This window comes from Alnus glutinosa, chromosome 4, assembly GCF_958979055.1.
Source record: "Alnus glutinosa chromosome 4, dhAlnGlut1.1, whole genome shotgun sequence".
Classification (NCBI taxonomy): Eukaryota; Viridiplantae; Streptophyta; class Magnoliopsida; order Fagales; family Betulaceae; genus Alnus; species Alnus glutinosa.
Window position 1 is genome coordinate 27,299,352 of NC_084889.1, and position 25,869 is coordinate 27,325,220.

At 33.2% G+C, this 25,869-nt stretch overlaps 1 protein-coding gene across 5 annotated transcripts; it reads right to left on the reverse strand.

Annotated features, from left to right (window-relative positions):
- Nucleotides 1–3,531: 3,531 nt before the first annotated feature.
- On the reverse strand, nt 3,532–14,988 carry LOC133865905 (wall-associated receptor kinase 2-like). 5 transcript variants are annotated; one of them, XR_009899828.1, is made up of 7 exons: nt 14,104–14,988; nt 13,861–14,031; nt 13,591–13,687; nt 9,156–9,191; nt 7,776–7,870; nt 3,963–4,374; nt 3,532–3,849 (listed from the first exon to the last, which is right to left on the reverse strand). XR_009899828.1 is itself a non-coding variant. In XM_062302421.1 (5 exons), the coding sequence occupies exons 1-3, from the start codon at nt 14,885–14,887 to the stop codon at nt 13,599–13,601; spliced, it is 1,044 nt and encodes a 347-aa protein (XP_062158405.1). In that variant the 5' UTR covers nt 14,888–14,988; the 3' UTR covers nt 7,680–7,870; nt 9,156–9,191; nt 13,591–13,598. The 5 variants fall into 5 exon arrangements, 2 of the variants coding, with proteins under 2 accessions (XP_062158405.1, XP_062158406.1); XR_009899830.1 differs by lacking the exon at nt 7,776–7,870 and having other exon boundaries at nt 3,963–4,363; XR_009899829.1 differs by lacking the exon at nt 7,776–7,870.
- Between the last annotated feature and the right edge of the window lie 10,881 nt (nt 14,989–25,869).

Here is a 25,869-nt window from a genome sequence, read left to right on the forward strand (position 1 = left end):
CACTTGCCTTCTCTGTGTGTCAACGTACTACTCTTTTCTTTGTTGTGCCAAGGATCTATGTAGCGAAACTCAGCACTGGATGAACAATAACAAGAAAAGAAATGGATAATTAAGGAGCAAGTCCACCCCCTTGATATATAAGGAGCAAATAAATTGGAGTAATAGAAAAAACAATCCACCCACTTGATAGTTTGATGTACAATATGTACGACGTCATTGGTGACGATCAAAGTTTAAACTTGATGAGGCATCGCTTTTTTATTTTCCCGAAAAAGAAGAAGCAATTACATTTGTAATTAACGCTGCCTTTGTTCGGGCGCAAAATATTTTAAAAAAAATTTATTTTGTATTTTTTTGGTATTTGATGCAATAAAAAATAATGATTTACGAAAATTATATTCAGCTTGATCGAAAAGTTTATTTAATTTTTGGACAATGATTCATTTATTTATGAATTTAAACTTCTCATTTTTGTACGCAAGTGTGTGGAAATCTGTCATCGCCGACTATTAGAGTTTATTGGTACTTCGAATATGTCGTCGAAGGTCCCCGGATTTCAAAATTTGTCAGTACTTGCTAGATTTCGGTCAGTCTCCGAAATCTAGCACAGTGCCCAGATTCCGTCAACTATGTCATATTCTGGCAATACTGAACTGTGCCAGATTCCGATAACTGTAGCCAAAATTTGGCTACCATTGCTGGAATCTCGTCGCCGGTCGTTTTTCATGCATCGTTGGTGATTTTTTCATACAAGCCAAACACCGAAAAACATTTTTAGAGAAATTATTTTTTCTGAAAAATAATTTTTTTAAAACTATTTTTCAACGAAAAATATTTTACGTTGAAACAACGGAAGAGCATAAGATTAACTATTTTCCTTTTATTTGGTTCTCTTCCCTAGTGGTTTTTAGTTATTTCTTAGATCAAGTGCCACCCAAACCTGGTCTCAATATTCTTTGTTAATATTCAGTAGAGGAAACTCCCATTCTGTCAAGATATATAACGAATATATATATATATATATATGAAAAGCACCCAACAGGCCAAGCGATTAATGGCCACACAACGACGGTCCACGGAGACTAGACATGGAATTAGGTAACATGCATTTACAAGCTTGTAGAATTGTCAATGCAATCCAATCCAATCCAATCCAACGTAACATCTCAAATTTAATGGTAAAAGTTACACCAATTTTAACACGATTAAAAAAAAAAATAGTTTCTAGTATTACTCCATCAAACGACAACTTAATTGATAAAAAAATATCAATCTCCCTAATGACAAAAATAACTTTAATAAAATAAAAATAAAAATATAAATTCTTATAAAAAAAACTAAAACTAAGAATTAAAATAAAAATGAAAAAAAACCAAGGGATGAAAATTTAAGAAGTTTTCTTTTTCTAAAAGAAAAATAAATATAATTTTTAGTTTTTTTTTTCAAATTTATAAGATAGGTTTGTCTTATTCAAAAAATAATAATTAGGGTCATTTTTTTTTTTCTTTTGCTAACCTTGGGAGACATTGACAATTTTTAGTAAATTGGGAGGATATTATCCCAATTAAAAGTTTGCGAAAACATTGCCCATTGGATATTAGTTTAAACGGTATGCAGACTTTTTCCAATATAATATAAAAAAAAAATTAAAAAAAAATTAACAAATTAAAATTGATGGGACTAGGAAGCTAGTGCTACAACCCATATGGCTTAAAGCATTCCCAACCGCTTTCTTTTGGGTTTTCTTAAATTTAGATAACAAAATTACTTTTTACCTCTCTATTAAAATACACTTCACAATAGCTTCATTTATCGTTTCCTATATCAATTAAATATTATTTCTTTACAAAATATAAATTCTTACCAATATACGCATGCTCACGTTTTTCACAAAATTCAAACACAATCTCCAATAAAAGGCAAAAAGATGAGACATGGGAAAAAAAAATATATAAATCTTTTGTATTAAAATAATAAATAAAGAAGCTACATTGGGTACATAAAATTGTAATATTCTCAATACTCAGAGAACCAATAAAATATCTGTTGTGAGTGATTTTTTTTTTTTTTTTAAAAAAATATTTTCCGTGTATATATATAAAAGAAGGAGAAGAGGATATAAGAATGCTCTGAGTGGTTGAATTAGTCAACTCGTTAACTGGTAGACGACTAGACGTCCTTTGTCACGATGACTATCAAAATTAATGTCTACCAAGTCTTTTACGTGTTAGACTGTAAGCAGCCCTTTTCTACTTTAAAAGTCTTCCAAGTCTTGTAGTAATCTCTACGTTGAGCTCCAAAGGCAATTTAAGCAGCCAATCCTTTTCAATGGATTTATGTTTCGAGTCATAAGCACTAAATTAAGGCTCAAACACTTCTGCTTTTAATGTAATTTTTAAAATTATTATTGAATTAAAATTTAATAATAATTTTAAAAGTCATGTTGAACAATGAGAATATAAAAATGAAAGTGCCTAACATTATTATTGTGAAAATTAATCATTGAATGATTGAAATCACATATTATGGCTGAAATATACATAGGGCAATATTGGGAGGTTTTTTCACTTTTAAGCGTACATGCAAAAGATGATGCTATCAAAATTGGTATCTTTGATTGATATATATGGAAGATTGGTCATTTGAAACTTTCAAAAGTCTCATTTATTGTATTGGAAAAATATGATGCAAGACATTTCTACTATGAAAGACAAAAGTGACTAGGCTCAAGATTAAGAATAGCCTATCACATCAAATCATTTATTGCAGAATTGATAGTTAATTACCGTCCCCTCTCCTCCTTTTAATATAAAAAAAATCAACTTTAATCAAAAAGAAAAAAAAACAATTAAAATTGATTTTTTTATATTAAAATGGAGGAGAGGGGACACTTAAACGTCCTCTCTCTATCAATTCTCCATTTATTATATTGGAAAAATATGATAAAGAATAGCCAATCACATCAAATCATTTATTGTATTGGAAAAATATGATAAAGAGATATTCTTTATCTCTTTGATTTAATCAAATGATCTCGATTTATTCTTGAGAATAGTGCTCCCATAATGCTACATTTGATCATCCAACACATCAAGAATTTTGACCACAATAAAGATCTCACTCCTAAATCCATCAAAATGACATTTCCTTCACATTTGAGTTTGTGATCCTCTTAGAACTTAGAACCAATGTTATAAGTAGTCGTGAATGTACATCATTCTTTTAATAGTGTTAATCAAATAATGATGACTCATATGGCTTGTTTAGTGCACTGTATCCACACCAATATGTCATCCCGAATTGTCTACTTCACATGCTCAAGATAGATTATCATAATTAATGTACGTGTTTTAGCCTTGTCCAGTGAAATGCCTAGTTCCATTAAAGACTAAGAACAATAACTTATAAACTATTTAATAAATTATGAATTAGATATTCTGTATGATAATTTTATTAATTACACCTAAGTCATATTTGATGTAAATTAGAGACCTTAAATGTATATGATAGAATAATTAGTAATCAATAGTATACATGCAAACATCTATATATGCCCTATATTCATTAAATAAATTAGTGAATAAACAACAATGTTTTATTACAAATAAAATTTCATGCAAAAACAATTGGAGTTTCGAACACACTTCCTAACGGATACGGAATATGAAGCGATCCACATGTCCTGTTGCAGATTGAATAGGGTTCTGATGCTGCTAAAATTATGGCCCCAACTAGCAGTAGTACATGTTGCAAAAGTAATTCACGCAAACCCATCACTTGCCTTCTCAGGGTGTCTACGTACTACTCTTTTCTTTGTTGTGCCAAGGATCTCTGTAGCGAAACTCAGCACTGGACGAACAATAACAAGAAAAGAAATGGATAATTAATGAGCAAGTACAGTCCACCCCCTTGGTATATAAGGAGCAAATAAATTGGAGTAATAGAAAAAACAATCCACCCACTTGATAGTTTGATGTACAATACGTACGACATCATTGGTGACTAGGCATGTATATATATGAGCTGAGCTTGGATGAATAGTAGTTGTCTAAGCTCGACTCGTGGAGAATGTTCATAAGCTCGAGCTCGTGATGGATATTGAATGTTGAGCTCGGCTCGACTCGGCAAGAGTAAATTCTAATACAAGCTCAAGCTCAAGCTCGGTTTTTTTGACGAGCCGAGTGCCTTATCGGGCACTGGGCTCGCCCAGCTCGTGAGATACTACAGCGTAGTAGTCCGGCTCGTCCTCCTCGGGCATCCAAGGCCCTCTCTTCAGCCCCACCTTGCTGATGTCGTCGTCGTTGACTTGCCAGTGGCCATCGCCGACCCAAACCCAGACTCACCCCCTTGCCTTTGCTGATGCCTGCTTTAGTGCTTTGAAAGGCAAAAATGAGAAGAAACCTTCATAACTCGGGAGGTGTAAGAGGAAGAAAGAAATAAAGGAGGACATAAATGGGGCATGCGATCAATAATTGAACTGGAAAAGCAAAATTGATGTTTTGCTCTAAAAGCTGGTAAAGGGGCACAGTATGGCGCCATTGAAGCTAGTAAAGAAGACTTGGAGCTTGTTTGGCAAACAATTTTTATTCTTTTTCTATTTTTTTCACTTTTTTCAAAAAAGTCAAATAAAAAAAAAATTGTATTTTTTATATCACATCAATAATTTTTTATTATTATGTAAATAAAAAAAATTCACTATAAAATAAATTTTTTTGACCTTTTTATAAAATAATTTTAATTTTTTTTTATATTTTATATTATATCAATCGCTCTTTGCTATTAATTAAATAAATATTTTACAATTACAATTATTGCCAAACAAGCTCTTGGTCACTGATATTGATTGGATTCGTACAATTATGGGTTCATGTTGTTGGTGAATTGGGCATAGCTGCTCTCATTGATGAGCTTGACTTTGACAAGGAGACTTACAGTGTCCTAGCCAAAAAATTTTATGAGTGGTGCACGTACTGTATACGTTGCAATGAGAATCACCATAGAATAAAATAACAAATAATAGCATATGTAAAATTCAATCATGCATGATTTTCACTGGCATGTACGATAAGAAAGAAATAAGCTCTTGAGAGTATGTATAGTATTTTTTTAATTTTTATTAATTAGGCCAAATGATGAATAAGTAATTTATTAAGATAGGGGTGGCCAAAGCTTCCATAATAAATATATTTAGATTGAAGATTAAATCAATATATAAAAAATAAATTTAGTATATATTAAGTTTTGAGAAAATATGCGTAAAAAAAAAAAAAGAGAGACAAAATAATTGTTTCTTAAAATATTTTAATTTTTAATTCTATCACTTATCGAAATGGAATACAGCCTGACACAACAGTGCATTTTCATTGTCTACGACTGGATGCTATCAAATCAGAAGGGAGCCTAAACGTCGTGATAAACAGATGGAGGAAATAACTGAAGAGTCATTAATTTTCCACTGAAGAGTAATTAATTCTCCACAGAGAAACAGCAAAACATGTCCTAGGTGGTTGGGTGGGTCTCCTACTCTTTCATGTTTACACACATGCATGCACCTCTCTTTTCATTCTTCTTATTTGGAGACGCCAGATTCCCTCAAGGGACAATGATATCCCTTTTAAATATGAGTAATAATTCAATGCCACTCAAATATATAATTTTTTATCAACTTACCTATGTGATAAAGTAGTCCTCCATTACTTTATGAGTTTTTTAATTTTTAAAAAATAAATTAAAGTGAGAGACTATTTTGTCACATAGACAAGGTGGTAAAAAATTGTATATTTAGGTGATAGCGAATCATTACTCTTTAAATATACATGTTTTTATGCAACATGGGCACATTTGACTTTTATTGTATTATCGTAAAAATAGGAGGGGGTCTCACAAATAGGATCATGTTGGGTCCTCGAACCAAAACCACCACGTAAAAATTGAAACGGTCAGATCGAATTCATAAATAATTACTAATAAGCCTATAATTTAATTAAAAAATTATTATTTATATTTAAAAATAATTAATTTTAACTTATAAGTTACATATTATCATATCGAGAAGTGATTGGTGCCCACTCTAGAGATATGAGATGAATTTCACTTGGGACTCATGTGGTAGAACCCATCACATGAGACCTACCCATATCTCTAAAATCTTGCACAATAGTTATACAACTATTGTGCAAGAGTCATTTTTCTATCATATTATATTTTGATATTGATATAATTAATTAATTATACATTTATACTTAATTAATTGATCTGTTAAATTTTATACTTAAACTAGAAGTATCAAGTATATATCAAAATTATTTAAGTAATTATCTAAGTAACTAGATACTTAATCCTTATATTAATTACTTAGTGTGAATTGTATACTTATGAGTCATGAGTCATGACTCATGACTTGTGTAGTTATGTGACTATGTCATTATTTGGCTATAATAATTTATTGTTATAGCTTAATTTTTAATTATACATAGTTATGAATTATGATTCACATTATATAATATGTGATTATTTATAATATAATATGAAAATTATGAATTATACTTATCCTAACTTTCTTAGTATCTAATAATAATATTTATATTATATAATATAACTAGATAAGCATTATCATTATAATTTAGATACATAGGAAATTGGACCATAGGATTATTATCAATCATACTTATCCTAACTTCCCTAATATCTAATGGTCCTAACTTATAAAATTTAGTATCAAGTATGTATCAAAATTATCTAAGTCACTAGATACTTAATCATTATAATTTATATTAGTTACTTAATGTGAATTGTATACTTATGAGTTATGACTTACGTAGTTATATCGTTATAACTTATGTGACTACGTCATTATGTGGCTATAATAATTTATTGTTATAGCTTAATTTTTAATTATATATAGTTATGAATTATGATTAATACAATATGATATGAGTATTGTTGATATGATTATTACATTATACATTGTACCATATGATATGAGATTTAATATCATATAAATTGTTAGATCACACTTAAATTTAATCAAATGAATTGTTAAATCATATCACATATGGTTGTTAGATCATAGTACATTGTTAAAACTTATATCACACTTAATTATACAATGATACAAAATAAGTATTGTTGATATGATTCTTACATTATATAATAAAGATATAATGTGTCATATCACTTAAGATTTAATATCATATAAATTGTTAGATCATATGCATTTCATATAAATTCTAGTGATTATACATATAATCATATAATCTAATGGTATAAATTTTAATGATTATACTTAATTTGTGATTATAAGAAACACGTTATTGATTTTTAATTTGATGTTTTTACTATTGGTAGTGTTGTTGTATAGTAAATAATTTTGACTTTGTGATTCATGTGTTAAATATGAAATGATCTTTGTAAGAATGTCATGATCATATGATTATTACATTATATATTGTGCCATATAATATGAGATTTAATATCATATAAATGGCTAGATCATACTTAACTTTAATAAAATGAATTGTTAGATCATAATATATTGTTAGAACTTAGATCACACTTGATTATATAATGATACAAAATAAGTATTGTTAATATCATTATCACATTATGTCACGCCCCCGTTTTGGGATATAAGGGAAACGTGAGTTTGAGTACTAAAACCATTTAAATGGAAGCGCGCATTTAAAACATATATAGACTGAAACTTACTTATCTAGTTAATAAATTCTATCTTTTAATAATTCTTTACAACGTCTTGAAATTCCAAAGAAACTTACTATAAGAAGTAAACATCTAGTCAGCCCACAATGATCTATTGCTCTTAGTGAGGTCTGCGCCAATATCAAGAAATGACATTGTCTCACTAGGTCATCTGAAAAGGGTTGAGGGAAAAATGGGTGAGTTCGACAACTCAGTAAGGAAAATACAACACCAGGGGAAATAAAACATGCTATAAACCTTTATGCCATAATCTTTAGTCATGCATAATGACAGATTTATTCTACTCACTGATAAGAATTAATTACAAATATAATGAATTGCATAATGTAAATTGTTTTACAACCTGATCCATTTGTATGTTGATTTTAATTTATTAAGGATGACTTGAGTATTTTTGAGTACATTAAGAATTATGATGATGTTTAAGAGTATGAATATGATATGTAATTTTAGATTGAGTATAAGTTGAAAATTCAAGTTAAGAAAATTATTTAAGAAATGATATGCTAGACTGTTTATGTTTTATAAGGCAACACAAGTTAAAACATGATTCATAAAACGAAATGTATTGTTTTAGGACAGGTGGCATAGCATATGAACAATTAAATAAAATTTAAAGAATATGAATAATGGCATAAGAATGACAGTTTATGCAGATTAACAAGATGAACAATTAAACAAATTTTCTAATGATTTAGTAAATTCTTTTTATCAGTTTTCTCTTTAAACCTTTATCTGTGGTTTAATCCTTTACACACTCTAAACCGCTGTTACCCGTGAGCGGAGCACGTTGGCTTTTGTCACACAGACCTATGGACTCAGCCTGTCGTCACGGGGGAGAGCCGTATCGAGTTGGGGATCTTCCCTAGGTGAAGGCCAACCTCAGGTGGTAGCACACACCGACTTACGGTATGCTTGCCATGCTACCCTATAGGTATCAATCCTAACTGTAATAGTGCCTCAGGGTTAAACAATTACTGCACATGAACGTTTTCTGTAATACTGTAGGCTCTGCTTTATCTGTATACTTTATTTCAAAACTGTAAGAGCCACTTTCATAACTGTAGTCATGTGCAGAATTTAAACTTTAAATCCTCTTTTCTTTTAACACTGTATTCTTGAATAAAATCATATACTTCGAAATGCTCTATAATCTTAACTTTCAAATGCTCTTTTTCATGACTATAAGTATGCATAATCCATAACTTTGAAAATGCTCTTAATTATAACTGTAATTATGCATAAATCATAACTTTAAAATATGCTCTTAATCATATCTGTGATTTATACGCAAAATTCTTGAACAATAACATATGAGTAATAAAGTTTGGCATTAAATATCACATAAGCAAACGCTTTGTAAAATTTCCCAACACTTTTTCAAAAGATTTGTAATAAAATCTTGTTGGGAGTTTTTCGGTGTTGTATCCCCTTACCTGGATTATCCATTAGCATCGAGATCGAGCTTTTACCTAATAATTCGAAAGAAGGAGCTTAGAAGAATATCCTAAAATTTAAAATATCCTGTATATATATATATTCTATATACAAAATCTCTATCCAATTTACAGCATAACTTATATTCATAAATTAGCATCACTACTTTAATAGACCAAAACCTCAATCGTAAGAAATTTCAACAAAAACACAGCCAACACCCATAGCCAAAGAATCAACTAAAACTATTTTACCCACTAACTAACCAAATTCCTCAAACAACATCAAATCCATAATATACCCAATCCAAAACCTTCACTCCAAAATTATTCCTGAATCCTACTAACATAATAATCATTTACAATAAAAATATGTCAACAAAACCACTACTAGTAATCATCCACAATTCAAACTCAAACAGTAAACTTTGAAAATCACATGGCTAAACATGGGTCACCTCCTAATTTCAACCCCACGGGTTTGACCCAAAGACATCAAACCCAACCTACCCATAATCGGTTACCACACACACAATAGTTAAACAAGAACTCAACTACGCGAATAAAACCGGGTATACAACTTGGTTCCACACACTAAATACCCATTGCCATCTAACACGAGTTTTGCCTAAATTTACACACCCATAACATCAAGACAATAATCGGCCAACACAACACTGAATAACCCATTTGCCGGAACAATACACACCCAAAACACAGGGCAGATCACCAAAATCAACAAAATCATGGCACTCATCCGGCTGTGAATCAAGTCCAATTAACAACAGAAAATAATCCATAATAACTCAGGAATAAAATCACCAGAAACTACAGAAAATCTACCAGAAAGATCATCAACGAATGATCCTCTGTCCAGACGCCGGAAATCATCTCCGATCGCCAGAAATCGTGCCCTTAAACCGCCGGAGATCGGCTCCTTGGTTCTGTCAGTGTCGCCTAACACCACCCACCGGCCGTTTTGCACGGTTTCTGCTTCTGAGTCACTCGGGTCTCGGGTCTCATCGGAAATCAGCCTCTGCTCTGCTGGACGACGCCGTCAGCTCGCCGTCGTCCCACCAGAAATCGAGCTTCCGGTCGGTCAATGGTACTGACCCACGGACGTGGGTCTGGGTTCATCGGGTCTCACCCGGGTTCTCTCCCTCTCGATCAGTCTCTGAATCTCTCTCTCTCGGTCTCTCAATTTCTCTCAGTGATTCTCCCTTTCTCACGATCTCTGCCTCTCTTCTCTGATCTCTCCCTCTCTTTTCTCATACTGGCCGTTGAAAGGAAGAACAGAGAAGAATGAAGGAAAAAGAAGAATAAGAAAAGAAATAAAGGAAGAAGGAAGAATAAAATAAAAAGAACATATATTCCGTTTTTTTTTATAGAATTTTCAAACTTGATCAACAAGTTGAGTGACGTGAGGGATAAGTCACAAGGTAAGATAAGTCATCTAATAATTATTGCAAGGAATATATTCTTTAGATATTTTTACTAACTCTAGTTAAATTTATTTCGGTTAATCTAACCAGAGTTTAAAAGTAAAATATCTAATTAATCTAAGGTTAAGTTTTACCTAGTTAATATAACCTGGGTTAATCCGTAGATATTTTATTTAAAACTTACTAATTAACTTTTTACCGCAAATATTTTTATCTCATATTTTTACTATTTTAATTTAATTAATTAAAAATATCAATCTAAGTCCATTTCGTGTCTAATTCGTCTCATTGTTAATATTATTAATCCAACAATATTATATCACTGACAACATAATATTGCACCAATTATAAATAAAATTTGGGGCATTACAATCTTCCCCTCTTAATAGAATTTCGTCCTCGAAATTCAAAAACTAGAAAGTTTTCCTTACCAAAGAAAAATAAAACATAGATTTGGCAAGGAAACCAGTTAGAGTTGTTGAAGGAGAAGCCCTGTTGAGGGGAGGATGTCTGCTGTTGAGTAGCTGATTGACCACCAGGGTGATTGAAGCTCTTGGGAGGACCTGATCTGGGTGGAAATCTGTTGAATGGGGTGCTCTTAAACTTCCTGTTATAGTTTGGAGTTCTAGGTTTGAAGGGCCGATTCTATTTCTGCATGACCAGTGCAAAGTTGCTACCATCTCATGCAATTCCTTGCTGTTGATTGAGCAGCATTACATGAGAAAGTAATTCATCCTGGAAATCTGAGAAGGAGGAAGCTTTGTCCTTGGAAGTCATGGAGAAGAGTGTGACAAAGGCATTAAAGGAGGGGTTAAGTCCACTAATGATGTAGGAAATGAGATCCTCATCATCAATGGGCTTCCCAATAGCAGCAAGTTGATTAGACTAGGATTGAGCATTCTTCAAGTATTCAGAACAGGACTTGGAGCCCTGCCTGAGAGTTTGAAGCTGGCGCTTCAAATGTGAGACATGAGACTGAGTGGAAGAGGCAAATTTGGTTGCCAAAGAAGTCCAAACTTGTTGAGAAGTTTGGAGGCCATAGATTGTAGAGAGAACCGATTCACTAAGATGGACATTAATCCAACTCTAGACATATTGGTCCTTTTGTAAGATATTATTTCCATATATGGCCTATATGCCACATATACGGTGTTTGTTATATTTATTATAAATATAATATACAGTATTATGGTTATGATAATTTCTATTAATTTAGATTACCGTAATTGAATCGTTTAATTGATTTAAATCAATTAATAATATTGTTTCCTTGATTGGAGAAACAATACGGTATTTACCATATTTGAGAGTCCCTGACCTAGCCTATAAATTAATAGCCTGTGTACACCATCAGTACGGCAATTCAGTCATAGACATAGGTTAGAAGATCCCTAAAATAACTTTTTCTTGTTCTTTAGATAGATCGGGAAAACGCTTGAACAAATATGGCTAGAGGTAAGCTTAGATCCGTTTTATTTATTTCCGATGCGCATGTTAATTTAAATAATATGTTAAATATTTCTAACATCTTTTTCTGCCAAATGGAACAGGCAGGATTTAGCACTTCCTTGCCATCATCACCATGCAAGAGTTGAGGTGGGCAGGGTTCAAAACCATCCACAATGCCCATTAGATCATGAGTCTTCAAAATAGGAGCAAGTTGAGTAGTCCAGGAAAGATAGTTTGGACCCTCAAGCTTGATAGATGTAAAAGGAGTAAGGTTTGGGAGAGTGAAGGCAGGGGTTGGGGATGCAGTGGTTGCGGTAGCTGATGAGGAAGCATGGGAGGTTTGAAATAGAAAAGGATTGAAAAACAAATGAGGGCTTTGGCCTAAAGGGGCTCTGATACCAAAAAAGAATTTGAAAGCTAAGAGAATTTTGCAGCTTTATTGCATGATTGTTATCAATGTTACATTCAATATATATAGAGAGAATTGTCTATGTACACAGCTAATACAACGAGTAAATGTGATTGTGTGATTACAGGGAGAGCAGGCTAAGTTACGTCGCAGAAAGATTTGAGATCACAGCAGCACCACTTTCCTTATGCTGCTGTGATTCTTTCCTTTCTTTCATGATGTTGGCAGCTGTGTTGGGATTGGCTGGGATTGCTGTGTTAATGCTATGATCGGCTAATGCATAATTGGCGTGATTTGTGGTTTACAGCTCTGCTGTGTGGCTGGAGTGATGTGCGGGTACATGGGGCGCTGCATGTGTGGGACTTTCCTTATGTGTCTCTGAGGTGTGTACACTAACAATAAACAGCAAAGATTCCAAATAACATTGCTAGCTAGGTCTGAAAGATGCCAAGTATTTTTCTTCTTAACTAAAAAAATGCCCACCTTAATGGTCACTTCTAACAACTCTTATGGATCATTGCTTTTAACAATACTTCAAGCAAAGATCGAGTAATTAGCTTTCACAGTCTATATATGCCAATATAGAGGCAAATGTATGGAGCACATTCTTTCCTGCTAGTTAAATCTCAATACAGCTTCAACTAGAAATTAAGTACACCATGTAACCATAAGACATGTAGATTTGACCAAACAGCGTCCAAATGTTTTTGAATATGTAAGGTAAAAAGTGCATGTTAAGACAATAACGGAAACTAATTGTATTGAAAAAGAAGATATACAAACTATAGAAGCACCATAATACCGTAACCAATAACAGGATTATCCTCTGTAGAAGTATAAAGGAGACAATAAATTTAGAAACACTGACAAAATAAACCACTTAAATTGTTTCAAATTAATGAATTGACTATCTCATTCAAGCAAAATAAAGCATACCAATTTGTCTAGATAGTTCAAAATAAGAGGGTCAATTACTACTCTTTAATGAACCATGTTCAGGTACAAAAAACAGAGGCTAAGCAACAGAATTTTGCAGGTGCAAGGTTTGTTGATCACTGATCAGAGATGTATTTTCCGAGCTCCAAATCTACGTAGACAAATCCATAGATATTCTAAGAGAGAGAGATGAGATTACCTGAGAGGCTAGCAGAGAGAGAGAGGAGTTGTGCGGTTGAGCTTGAACGATAAGACAAGAGAAGGTTTGTTGCGTCTGTCGTTAGGGTCGAATGCGTCTGGGGAAAATGAGTTACAAAATTAAAATGTATAAATCGTTTTTCGAAAGTTATTAAGCATTTTTAGTCATACGAAAATCATTTTCAAGATGATTATTATTTTCGCCCGCATTAAATATCAAAAATATTTTTCAGAAAATATTTTACGGAAGAGTATTCTTATATATACTTACCCAGTTCAATAGCGACGATCCTACTAAATTGGCTGACTATAGAAAGGCACGCTGTTCCATTTTTCATCCCATCACCTTCGTACCCCTTGCGACAACTACATTTGAAACTCCCCGGAATGTTGGCGCATCTCTTGTTGCAGGGGTTTGGAATTTCTTCGCACTCATTAATCTCTGAAACACGTACAGTGCAGTAGCAATACAACCAATTTGTAATATATTATGCAACCAAATGTATATCATTACCTTTGCAACCATAACCAGAACCGTTGGTGGAACTGTAACGTTCGCTATTCGCTGCCTTACATGCATGGCTTGTCAAATCTTTCCGAGCATCTGGGCATGTCTCATTCGCAACTGCCCAATCAAGAACCGCAGGAACAGTCTGTCTGTTCTGTAAAAAGTTGTATGCTTTTTCTTCGGCTACGAAACTGAAATTGCTACATGGATTGAAGTTGCCTACTGCGGAGTGATCATTGAGCAAGCTCCCAGCAGTCACAACAAAACTACTCATTTCTTTTTGGATAAAAGTCTGGCAACAACCAATGCCAGTGCAAGACCCGTTATCAACAATGTGGAAACTGTCGGAGAGTGAAAAGCATCCAGCCGCGTAACTCTCGGCCTCTGCCAATGCACCAGTAATAACAGGAACCGTGTCGCAACCGACTGCAATGAACTTGTTCTTCGTATATGAGATGAGAAAGTGCTTTAGCAAAGGGAGCTGCTGGTAATAGCTGTTGTTGGCGTTATGCCCGGGCTCGTTGGGGCAATCACGGGCTATGAAGCTTGAGACTCGAATTTCACCCTCCAATGATACGTCTAGGTCTTTTAAGTCATTACTGAGGCCCAGAAATTGTGTTGAGTCAACACAAGTGATGAGATAACAGCTCTCTAGTTCTATTGTTCCAAATCGATACGGAATATGAAGCAATCCACATGTTCTGTTGCAGATTAAATCGGGTTTTGATGCTGCTAAAATTATGACCCCAAGTAGCAGTAGTTGTTGCAAAAGTAATTCACGCAAAGCCATCACTTGCCTTCTCTGTGTATCTACTACTCTTTTCTTTGTTGTGCCAAGTATATCGATCTGTAGCGAAACTCAGCACTGGATGAACAATAACAAGAAAAGAAAAAGAGGATTAATTAAGGAGCAAGTACAGTCCACCCACTTGACGTATAATAAGGAGCAAATAAATTGGAGTAATGGAAAAAACAATCCACCCACTTGATAGTTTGATGGATAATACGTCATTGGTGACGATCAAAGCTTGAACTTGAGTCCTCGCTTCCTGATTTTCCTGGAACCACCACCTGGGTAGGGCCTACTCATTTTTTGAGAAAATAGAAAAAGAAAGAGCAATTACATGTGTAATTTATAAGGCTCCGTTTGTAATCTACCAAAAAAAAAAAAAAAGGAATATATATGTCCTGATGGAGAGTCATGCTGACTAATTCTAAACGTCATAGCCATGTCCCTCTTGTGTCCCTCTAAAAATGATGTGGCTTTTAAAATCACCATGTGATCAAAATTCAATTTTGATCAATCACAAGTTCAATGGTGATTTTAAAAGCCACCTCATTTTTAGAGGGACACAAGAGGGACATGGGTATGACATGTAGCATTACTCGAGTCATGCTCCTTATTCTATCAACATACATCAGTTTTGAAACCAGCTTTCCCTTAATTGGCCGTGTGGGGTTGGAGCTCGACTCATTAATTACAGTAATTAAACCTATGTTATGGTTGCGCATGTACTATTGAGAACATATTAAATATTTATTCCCCTTAAAAAAAAAAGGTAAGGAACAACTACTTCTCTGAAAATGAAATAGCCTTAAAAATTAGTTTTTCAAAATACCATTATTTTCTTTGCGACACAAAATATAAAAACTATTTGTATTCGCCATCCCGAATAGAAAATTTTGTCACTTATGTGTTGTCACCAAACGAATGAATAAAAATTGTCATTTCATTCAAACTTTTTGTATGTCTGGTAATACTTCTTCATATTCATAAGTAATTATCGTTCATGCGTATCAAATGTGGCCTAAATTTTGTTGTATTTAACGGTGTACATGATGTCATATCATTTAAAATTTTGAATGATATAACAATATATATTCATGAAGTGACAAAATAGTAACCATTAAATCAGAGCTATTTTCTCCATTTGTATTGGATGTTCCTAAAGTTTTTTGCTAAATTTTGGGTCTGCTCTATTGGGTTTAACAATAGTTCTCCAGCCAGAACTTTCTTGTATAGTCAAGGAATAAAACAAATTCTTATTGTGAGGCTGCATTTTGAATTAAATGGTTAGTTCAATCAGCTAAATTAGAATGGGTAGCTATGTTTGTATGATAATAATTTTTTTAAGAAAAAAATAAAAATAAAAATATTAACGAGTAATTTAAAATATAAAATAATTATTTATTTCTTAGATTAATTAAGTGTTGCCCAAACCTGGTCTCAATATTCTTTGTTAATATTCAGTAGATCGATCGAGGAATGTCCCATTCTGCCAAGATATATTAAGGAATGAGAAATGCTTGGTTGTACACTCTCATCCCAATCTTACCCCACCTTTGCCTACTTGGACCAATAATATTGTTAAAAAAAATGGGTCCCACTACACTCTCTTCACTATCTCTTACATTATTGGTCCAAGTAAACAAGAGTAGGATAGGAGTGGGATGAGAGTGTACAATCAAGCATTTCTCGGAATGAGAATATATATGTAAATCATCCAACAAGAAGCGATTAAGCGATATTAGAACCTATATTGATAAAAAAAAAAAAAATAATAAATAAAAAAAAAAAAAAAAAAAAAATTATCAATATTTCCTTAATGACGAAAACACCTTTAATAAAATAAAATAAAAATTCTTAAAGAAAAAAAAACTAAAACTAAGAATTAAAAAAAAAAAACCAAGGGGTGGAAATTTAAAAAGTTTTATTTTTTTGGAAAAGAAAAATAAATATATATTTTTTTTAATTATCCATGCATGATCTCTAAACCTGGATTTTTTTTTTTTTTTTTGGAGATTTATTCAAAAGATTTATAAAACCCAGGTGACAATTCCTTGAGCAAATATAGCCATCATTTAGTAGAAAATGGAAATATAGTTAAATCGTGATATAGAGCAATCTATATGGACGCATATAAGTTAAAAAGAAGAGATGTGTGGTGTCATTCTCTAACACTTTTTTTTTTTTTTAATTGTAAATTTTTTATTAAATATGTGAAATTTATACGTGGTCTTATAAATTTAATAGTAAATTTGCACATATCTTATATTAAGATGGACAAAAGATACATAAGAGAATGAAACCAAACATTTTTCTAAAAAAAAAAAAAAAAAATGATGATTGAGGTGAAATCACATTATTGAATAATCTATAGTTACTCAAATTTCTTTTTGATTAAAAAGAGTGACTTGGACTGAAAATGCATTGTTGAATGTGTGAAGTGGACAAGTATGAAACCCACCGGTAAAGTCATTATTAAAAAAGAACTTTTTTTTTCTTTTTTCTTTTTTCTTTTTTTTTTTTTTTTTTTTTTTTTTTTTTTTTTTTTTTAGTGATTATTAAAAGAACTTGATAGAAAATGGAAAAAATACAATTTAGGCCCTTAAACTACTACATTTTATTTAGATGGCCCCTCAAACTACTAAGGCTTGCATTTTGACCCTCCCAAACTATTAAAGTCTTTGAAAAATGCTCATTTTGGCGAAATATCCTCATAATACCCTTATTACGTGTCATTTTTCAATTAAAAAATAAAAAAAAAACTATTTTTTTTTTTTTTTTAATTTAAAAAAAGATGGGTGTTTGGGGTGGCGTTATTTCTCAATCGTGATCCGATCTTCCCGACACCCCTTCGATCATCGTCCGTTTACAACGCAATGATGACCGATTTTATAGCCTGGCTTAACGAGTTCCGATTTGCAATCATTAGCTCGCTGATTTTGGCTGAGCTCAAGCTAGCCCCGCTCTGGAAAATACCTTCCACCTGAGAGAAAAGCTTGGGATCCTTAAGCCCCAGGTAGCTATTGGCCAACGTTTTGAATGCCAAAAAATCACAGAGGAAAATGGATATGAATATTAACGAACAAACTCATGAACGTTGATTTCTCCATCAGAAAGCGATCCAGGTCTTCCACAACGATGATAGACTTGCTCATCATTTATAACAAAAAAAAATTCAGATTGGAATCATTCATAATCTTCAAAAGATCAATATCATAAACATCAGAGGATAGAAAATTAGCCATGTCCGCATTTGGAGAGGAGGAGATGAGTTCGCTGAGCTGCAGGCGTGCATTGTACCCAATGACGATACTGGAAAGAAGAAATATGTCCTCCAGTCAATCGCAATATTTTTGTTTTAAAAAAAAAATAGTTTTTTTTTTTGTTTTAATTTTTTTTTAAATTTTTTGAATTTTTTATAATTTTTATTTTTTTTTTAATTGAAAAATGACATGTACGAGGGGTATTATGGAGATATTTCACAAAAATAGACATTTTTCAAAGATTTTGGTAGTTTTGGGGGCTAGAGTGTAAGCCTTGATAGTTTGGAGCGCTATTCAAAAAAAGAATGATAGTTTGAGGGGCTAAATTATGTATTTGAAGCTTGCTAACAACAGTCAAGGTGGCCTGCAACTGACCTAGATCACATCAAGCCTTCCCTCCTTTTGTTGAAGTCGTGTCTTCAATGATACACTCATCATCCTCCTCCACAATACATAAATTTGGTTGATGGTCCCGACAGTTAGCACCATCCCTGGAGACAAATTGTTCGGTTAGAGCCCCAATTTGTGCACCAATTTGATCTCTAAATCACTCAAACTAACCACCAAAGCAAACAAGTTACTCCTCCAATCACTATAAATATGTCGTCAGTTGTTTACCACATGTTGCCTCTTCGCGCTCATACACATCACCAATAGTTGCATATATGTTTCCTCCTCAATGTACTCTTTTTCGCACCATGATAGAAAATAATCTTGGCTCTAATACCAACTGCTGTATTGTGGTATAGTGAGTCACAAAATTAACAAACACAAGCACACAAATCCTCCCAATAAATGTTGGAATTGAAAAATTAACATGAAATTTGACTTTTGTACACCTTTGAGAAAAGCTCTCAAAATCCACCAATATTTCCTCCATCTGATGTCAAAATAACAAGATATAGACCTTTTACCCCAATTGGTTTGCTTGTAAACTAATCTGCAACTGTGAGTTGTATGTGTAGTGTGAAGCATGCATGGGTTTTCAAAAAAATTGAAGAGGAAAAAAGAATGGTACGATCTTTAATTTTAAAAAATGTCAATATCGCGACTTTAAGTGCTAGAAGGTGAAAATGGGACATCTTTGATGTTTTGGAAGGTGAAAAATGGGAGATTGGTTAGAGGAAAAATTCGGAGAAGACGATCTGGGCGTTATAATCTATGTTGTCATTCAAACGTGGGGCACAGATATTCGAACGCGGTTTAAACGGTTAGAGTAGAACGGAGACCTTTAAGGTTTTAAGCGTTAGATTAAAGTTTATGTTATGGGGACCCAATTGATGATAAAGAAACATTTGCAGATGGAGATAAGGTAACAAATGAGACTTTGATGGGAAATTTACGCGCAAGGTAAGTAAATGCACGTGAAACATTAAAGTAATAATTTTGCAAGCATGACTATTTTGATAAAGGATAAATGTGCATATTCTTATAAGCAGGAATTGTGTTATGATTCCTATGTTGTATGCCCTAAAGATTGAATTGGAATGTATCAAAATATATGACATCCAACTGCATGATTTACATACAATTTAAATAAAGATGACATGGCTACCAATGAACTATTATATGAAAAATATTGCAAAAAACATTTGTTACATATGCATGCTAGTTGATATAGATTTGACCAATTGCCCAGTTGTTGAGAATATAACTTTTACACTGGATCTAAGTGGCATTGTGTCTAGCGCAATTAGGATGGGGTCACTAGTTGTGGGTATCATTAGGATTAGTGATGTTACTTAGAGTCGAACCCGGTCGATCAACTAGTTGATATCGTGCTATGTGCATCGCCTGTTGGTTGCGGCCAGGGATGTACCAGAGCTTGAGGTTGTATGGAATACCCAAACTTTATTGTAAGAGGGTTAAGGGTACAAATAAGCTATATGAGGGATAGTTATGACTCGATGACGTAATATTTATTTTATGTTTTTATAATGATCATGACTTATATATTTGCATAATACCTAAAGAATAGATTTTCTTCAGATAAACTACTTAACCAAGTTGGATTTTTGTTTATTACTATTTCTAAAACCATGACCTATTGATACATTTCTTGCATTTTTTACCTGTCATCTTTATATTTCAGAAAAATTTGGGTCATTGCATGGACTGTCTTTCACTAGCACAATGCGCAAGTTCTTAGTATTATTATTAAAATATTTCTTTTGATAAAAAAGACTCGAGCTTTAAAAGTTAACCTATACTTTTTTGTATTAAAGCTATATTTATATTCACATACATATTATTTTGATGAATAATATATGATCGTTGGTTGTGGACTATGTTCTCTGAGCATTGGATCTTGCTCTTTGATTACGTTGGGCAATGACTAAAACGTGGGTTTTTGTTTTTCTAAGTTTTTGAGTACGAGCGTATGTGTGTACCAAATCTTGTTCTCGGGTTTTGTTTCTGTTTGTTTTGGCGTAAAATATTTTTTGAAAAATGTTTTTGGCATTTTACGGTGTTTGGTGGAGGCGAAAATAATGATCAACGAAAATCATTTTCAGTTTGACCGTAAAAATTTTCTTTAATTTTTGAAAAACGATTTACAGTAAAACATTTTTCGAATTTAAACTCTTTATTCTTTCCCGCACGTTTGCAGGAATCCTCTATGGCCGAACATTGGAGTTTATTGGTAGCCCGAGTCTACCGTCGAAGGTCCCGAATTTTATTGTTGGATTGCCAGAATTCGGTTGCACTCGTCGGATTCTGGCAATAATGTTGGCAATCGGAATCCTGCCAGTGCCGAAATCCTGCGACGTCTGGCCGCCATTTCCAGATTCCAACGGACCAGATTTTGGCTAAACTTACCGAAATTTGGCAAGAGAACGGCCGGATCCAGGGCGTTCTGGCTGGAATTCGACAATAATGGCAAGATTCTGGCCGTTCTGGCCGGAATCTGGCAACAACCGTCGGATTCTAGCAGTAGTTATCGAATTTCGGTTTTCACCGTTGGTGAGTTTTTTCTACAAGTCAAACGCTAGAAATATTTTGGGAAAATCATTTTTTCTATAAATAATTTCATTGAAAATATTTTACGACGAAAATCATTTTACATCGAAACAAATGAAGCTTAAGTTTCACGCCAAAACAAGGTACGAATCAATTGGTCTTACACGTTTAGAGTTGGGTCATTTGATTTTTTTTTTTTTTTTTCGATGGTTGATATGACACTGCTAATAAGGCATTGCTATTAGAGTGTTGACATGAACACTGACGTGTCAAATAAAACACACATGGCTGGATAAAAACCTAAGAGCGAAATATGATTTATCCTTAAATCGAAATGTCTTTTCATCCTCACTTTTGATTTACTGTAACAATCGTTTCAAGAAAGTAGCTATAAGAGAGGTTATTTTGTGTGTCATAGATAAAGTTTGGGTTGAAGAAATTTCAAATTATATCTGTGGTATTTTATTTAGGGAGCTTTTGCTCCTAGGTGATTAAGTTTATTCAATAAAAATTAGTATATTTCAATTAAAAAAAAAGGTGGCAATGAGAGGTTTCTTATCAGAGAAAATATCAAACAGCCATCTTGGATTTCGACCCTTTTTCAAATAACTCTTTGGATTTTTATTCATTAATAAGTTGTTTTGTGTGTTTTTCCATGTTTTCAATCAAATCCATCCTTTCCATCCCACTTCCGTCAATTATTTATTTATTTATTTTTTTAAAAAAAATCCAAGAAAGGAGCATAAAAAAGAGCCCAAAAAGAGGAAGCTAATTCAAGCAAGCTATTGTTGCTTGGTTTAAATAAAGTCTATTGCTGTAACATGTCAACTTGTATCACCCTATAAATATTACACAAAAAATACTAAATGGACCACTTGCACGATTTCTTATTAATTTACCCAATTTTTTTTAAAAGTAAATAAATAAATCCAAAAGAGAAGACATGTATAGTCAGCAATTAAATTTGGGCATCGGCTTGGACACCATATGATTTGGTGAATTTTTTGTCGCATGCATCCTTGAATTCTCACTCAAGGCCGAACAAAAACTCCTACTGAAAGGAAGAATATATAATCCAGCATGGAGAGCCCAACCACTGAAGCCCATCAAAAGACTGGCGGCCCATTGAGCAAAATAACAATTTCATAGACGGAATTAGAAAAACTTCAACCCAATTTGAATTCCCTTTCTTTTTTGGATTTTATTATTTTAATTTGATCAAGTACTCTTTTATCTAAAAATAATAATCAATTAGTTGCCCTTGCAAACAATAAATTTAGCATTTACGTGCCTTTCCTATATTGCAATGTAGAATTATGCCATAAGAAAGCAAAAACTTGAAAGATATCAAAATTAAACAAACAGACCCTATATTAAGGGTGTACAAACGATTATAATCGGCAGTTATTGACTAAAATCGTTAACCGTTAACCGCCTAGGCGGTTATTGCATTTTACCAACTGCAACAGCTAACTGCTTAGGCGGATGAGGTTATTTTTATAACTGCCCGGCAGTTGTATAACCGCTTTTCAATTTGGGTTTTTGGCCGATTTTGGACCGTTTTAGCAACTTTTGGACCGGTTTAAGTGCTGGTTTTAAATCCAAAATCCAAAATAGTAACAAATCCAAAATTCAAATCCAAATCTAAAACATAACAAATCCAAACAACCAAATACAAATAAATCCAAAATTATATTATATTATAAGGGTAATTACCTTTTCCCCCCATGAACTACCAAAAAATGTGCGATGCCCCCATGAACTACCAATTCGACCAAAATAGAGCATTCAACTACCAAAGACAATCATTTTTCCCCATTCCGTCAGTTAGAGGGGTTAAAAAGAACAATCAACGTGTCATGTGCCGTTTTACATGGGGGCATGTTGGAAGATGGTGGTAGTTCATGGGGGAAAAGAAGAAGAAAATGAGGGTAAAACGACGTGTGACGGTCATGTGACCTGTTGACCGTTTGTTTTAACCCCTTTGACTGACGGAAGGGGGGAAAATTGTTGTTTTTGGTAGTTGAATACTCTATTTTGGTCGAGTTGGTAGTTTGTGGGGGCTTTGCGTAAAAGTTGGTAGTTCATAAGGGGAAAAGGTAATTATCCATATATATATATATATATATATATATAAGCGGTAATAACCGCTTTTCTCGCTTTTCCCAAACCCTATAATTGTTAAGTCGTTATTTATAACCCCTTTTGAAAACGGTTATGCTGTATGCGATTATAAGCGGTTAGCAGTTTTAAAGGAGTTATAACCACTTCGTTTGTACACCTTTACTAATACTATACCTTACTAGTAACGCTAAGGACCATCTTTATATCCTCTTAAAATTGAGGTGATTTTCAAAATCATTATTAAATTTCAATCTAATACATTTTAAAAGCCATATAAATTTGGAAGAATAAAAAAATGATCTGGCTACTCTAACTACAACAGATTTGCCGTAAAACACATGAACGGCTTGGATGTAAGGGAGTTCAATTTAAGTAAAGCGTTGTCGTTTTAATCTCAAACAAAGTTGAAGCAAACGTTTGCGGTGGTTTTGTATGCCCCTGCCTCTAATTATACCACCACTCTCTCTGATCTGAAACGGAGATCTCAAGATTTTCTTCTAGACAGGGACGAAGAACATTCCAAACGGAATTAAAAAACTGTTCCAGAATTCATGGAGCACATATCGATCTGAGATGGTTCAAGTAGACTTCATAGTAAGCTAGACATCTTGTATCAAGTACACCAAGAAATCCAGTTTTTTTTTTTTTTTTTTTTCCCTAAATATTGAAAGGAGATAAAACAGCGATCAGAAACCTAGAGGTTTATCAATGAGTGAACACCTTCTTCGTTGGCGGTAAGGCCAGAGAGATTGGGAATGCACCAAAGAGAACAAACAATATAGACGTAATTAAGTGATGCATGTGAACGAAAAAAGGTTATGGATTACTGTTAGTCAAACAAGTAACACTCTCAAGTCGCTGTTTTGAAGGTAACACTCTCAACTACACCAGCTTCTTTGTGCTGTAATTGGAACCTTAAAACAGAGTTGCTGTTTTGAAGGTTTTGCTAGCTTGTTTGTTTAGAAGTCTGGTTTGCTTTGCTTTCTGTTGGCTTCGTGCTGAGCTGGTTGGTTTTGTTTGTTGGAATTGTTGGATGCTTTAATTGTAGGAGGCAGAGGGTTTGATTTGTAGAAAATGATTTTCGCACAATCCATTTACACAACTTCTATGCAACCCAAGATATATTGGTGAGATATATGCATGGAGCACTGCTACGGAGTAGCAAAATTCTCAGAAATCATCCGGAAATTTTGCTATACTATAATTACAGAAATGCCATCGATAAGCAAAATTTTCGGATGATTTCCAAAAATTTTGCTACACTCAAGTATTACCCATATGCATGGTAGGACCAACATGCGCGAGTCCTACCAATATGTCTTGGGTTATGTAAATGAGTTGTGCAGCAAACACATGCATCCCTTGATTTGTAGTCTTAATGATGCTGGTTTGTAGCCCTTGTTTCAGATGTTTTGTTGTACTGGTATAGTTGTTTTTTTGTAATTAATTTCTTATTCATAATTTTTTTATTTTTTTTTTAAAAAAAACCCCTGCGTCTTCAACCTCCTCTTTTATCCTTTTCTCTACAACTTGTATTCTTCAATTCTTCCTCTTTGAATCTCTGATCAAACCCACCAGCCAAAGGAAATCCATACTGATAACACCACAAACGTTAATTATTTCTCTTTTATCCTTATCTCTGCAACTTGCAATTTTTTCTTTTTCTTTTTTAAGTTGCAACTTGCATTCTTCGATTATCTTTATCTCTGTATAAAGCAATATTAAAGGCAGGGGCATGGCGTCATACTTATAAACGGCGTCAAAAATAAAACCACCGCAAAAGTTTGCTTCAACTATGGCGTCATATTTTTATTGACCCAAAAGACGCAGATGATACTTTTGTCTATATTCCGTCCAATATTTTAAAGAAGAAACACGTCAAACCAATCTACAATTGACAGATCTCTCATATGCCGCATTAATATTATTGAAAAAATAATTACAAAAAAAAAAAAAAAAACAAAAAAAACAAAACTAACAAATAAAATATGGGGTGGCTCCATAATCCTTTTTTTTTTTATTTAGAAAAAAATATATTTTTTGTTTTTTGTTTTTTTATATTTTTATTTTTAAATAATATGATGTAGCGTGTGGGACATGTGTTGCACTGTGAGAGGCGTTAAAATAAAATATTGGACAGAATTAGGATCTGAATATTTTGGGTCAATACATATACTTTTTGAAACTAAAAGGTAATTCATGTGACAAAGTGTCTTACCACCTGTACTAAAATAAAATAATAATTAAGACTAAGAAATACGTACAATATATAATTGATGATGCGCGTTGCATGCTTTATTTACAATACAACAACAACAACATGAGTTATAACATTTTATTGATCAGTAATAATAAATACGATGCTGAAAACCTTTTTGTTTAATGAACATTAAATCCGGAGGTGGAGGTAATCAACTTAATTATTATAAGACAGATCAATGAGAACATAAACTTAATTAAGGTTGTAGTGATCCTCCCATGGGATTAACTTTGGCAGGTAAGCAGCATTCCCAGTCTAGCTTGCAACAAACAGGAGCCCACCATGCTGAGGCTCTCGACGTGAGAACCGCCATTGTCATCACCACCATCACAACAAACTTCAAAGCAAGCCTCATTACACCACCTTTCAATTCGTTTACT

Coding starts and splice junctions, on each gene's coding strand:
- LOC133865905 (XM_062302422.1), bottom strand. CDS start 14,887: ATGGCTTTGCGTGAATTACTTTTGCAACAACTACTGCTACTTGGGGTC. Junction 14,032..14,103: donor TTCTGGTTATGGTTGCAAAG/GTAATGATATAC, acceptor TACGTGTTTCAG/AGATTAATGAGTGCGAAGAA. Junction 13,688..13,860: donor GATCGTCGCTATTGAACTGG/GTAAGTATATAT, acceptor CATTTTCCCCAG/ACGCATTCGACCCTAACGAC.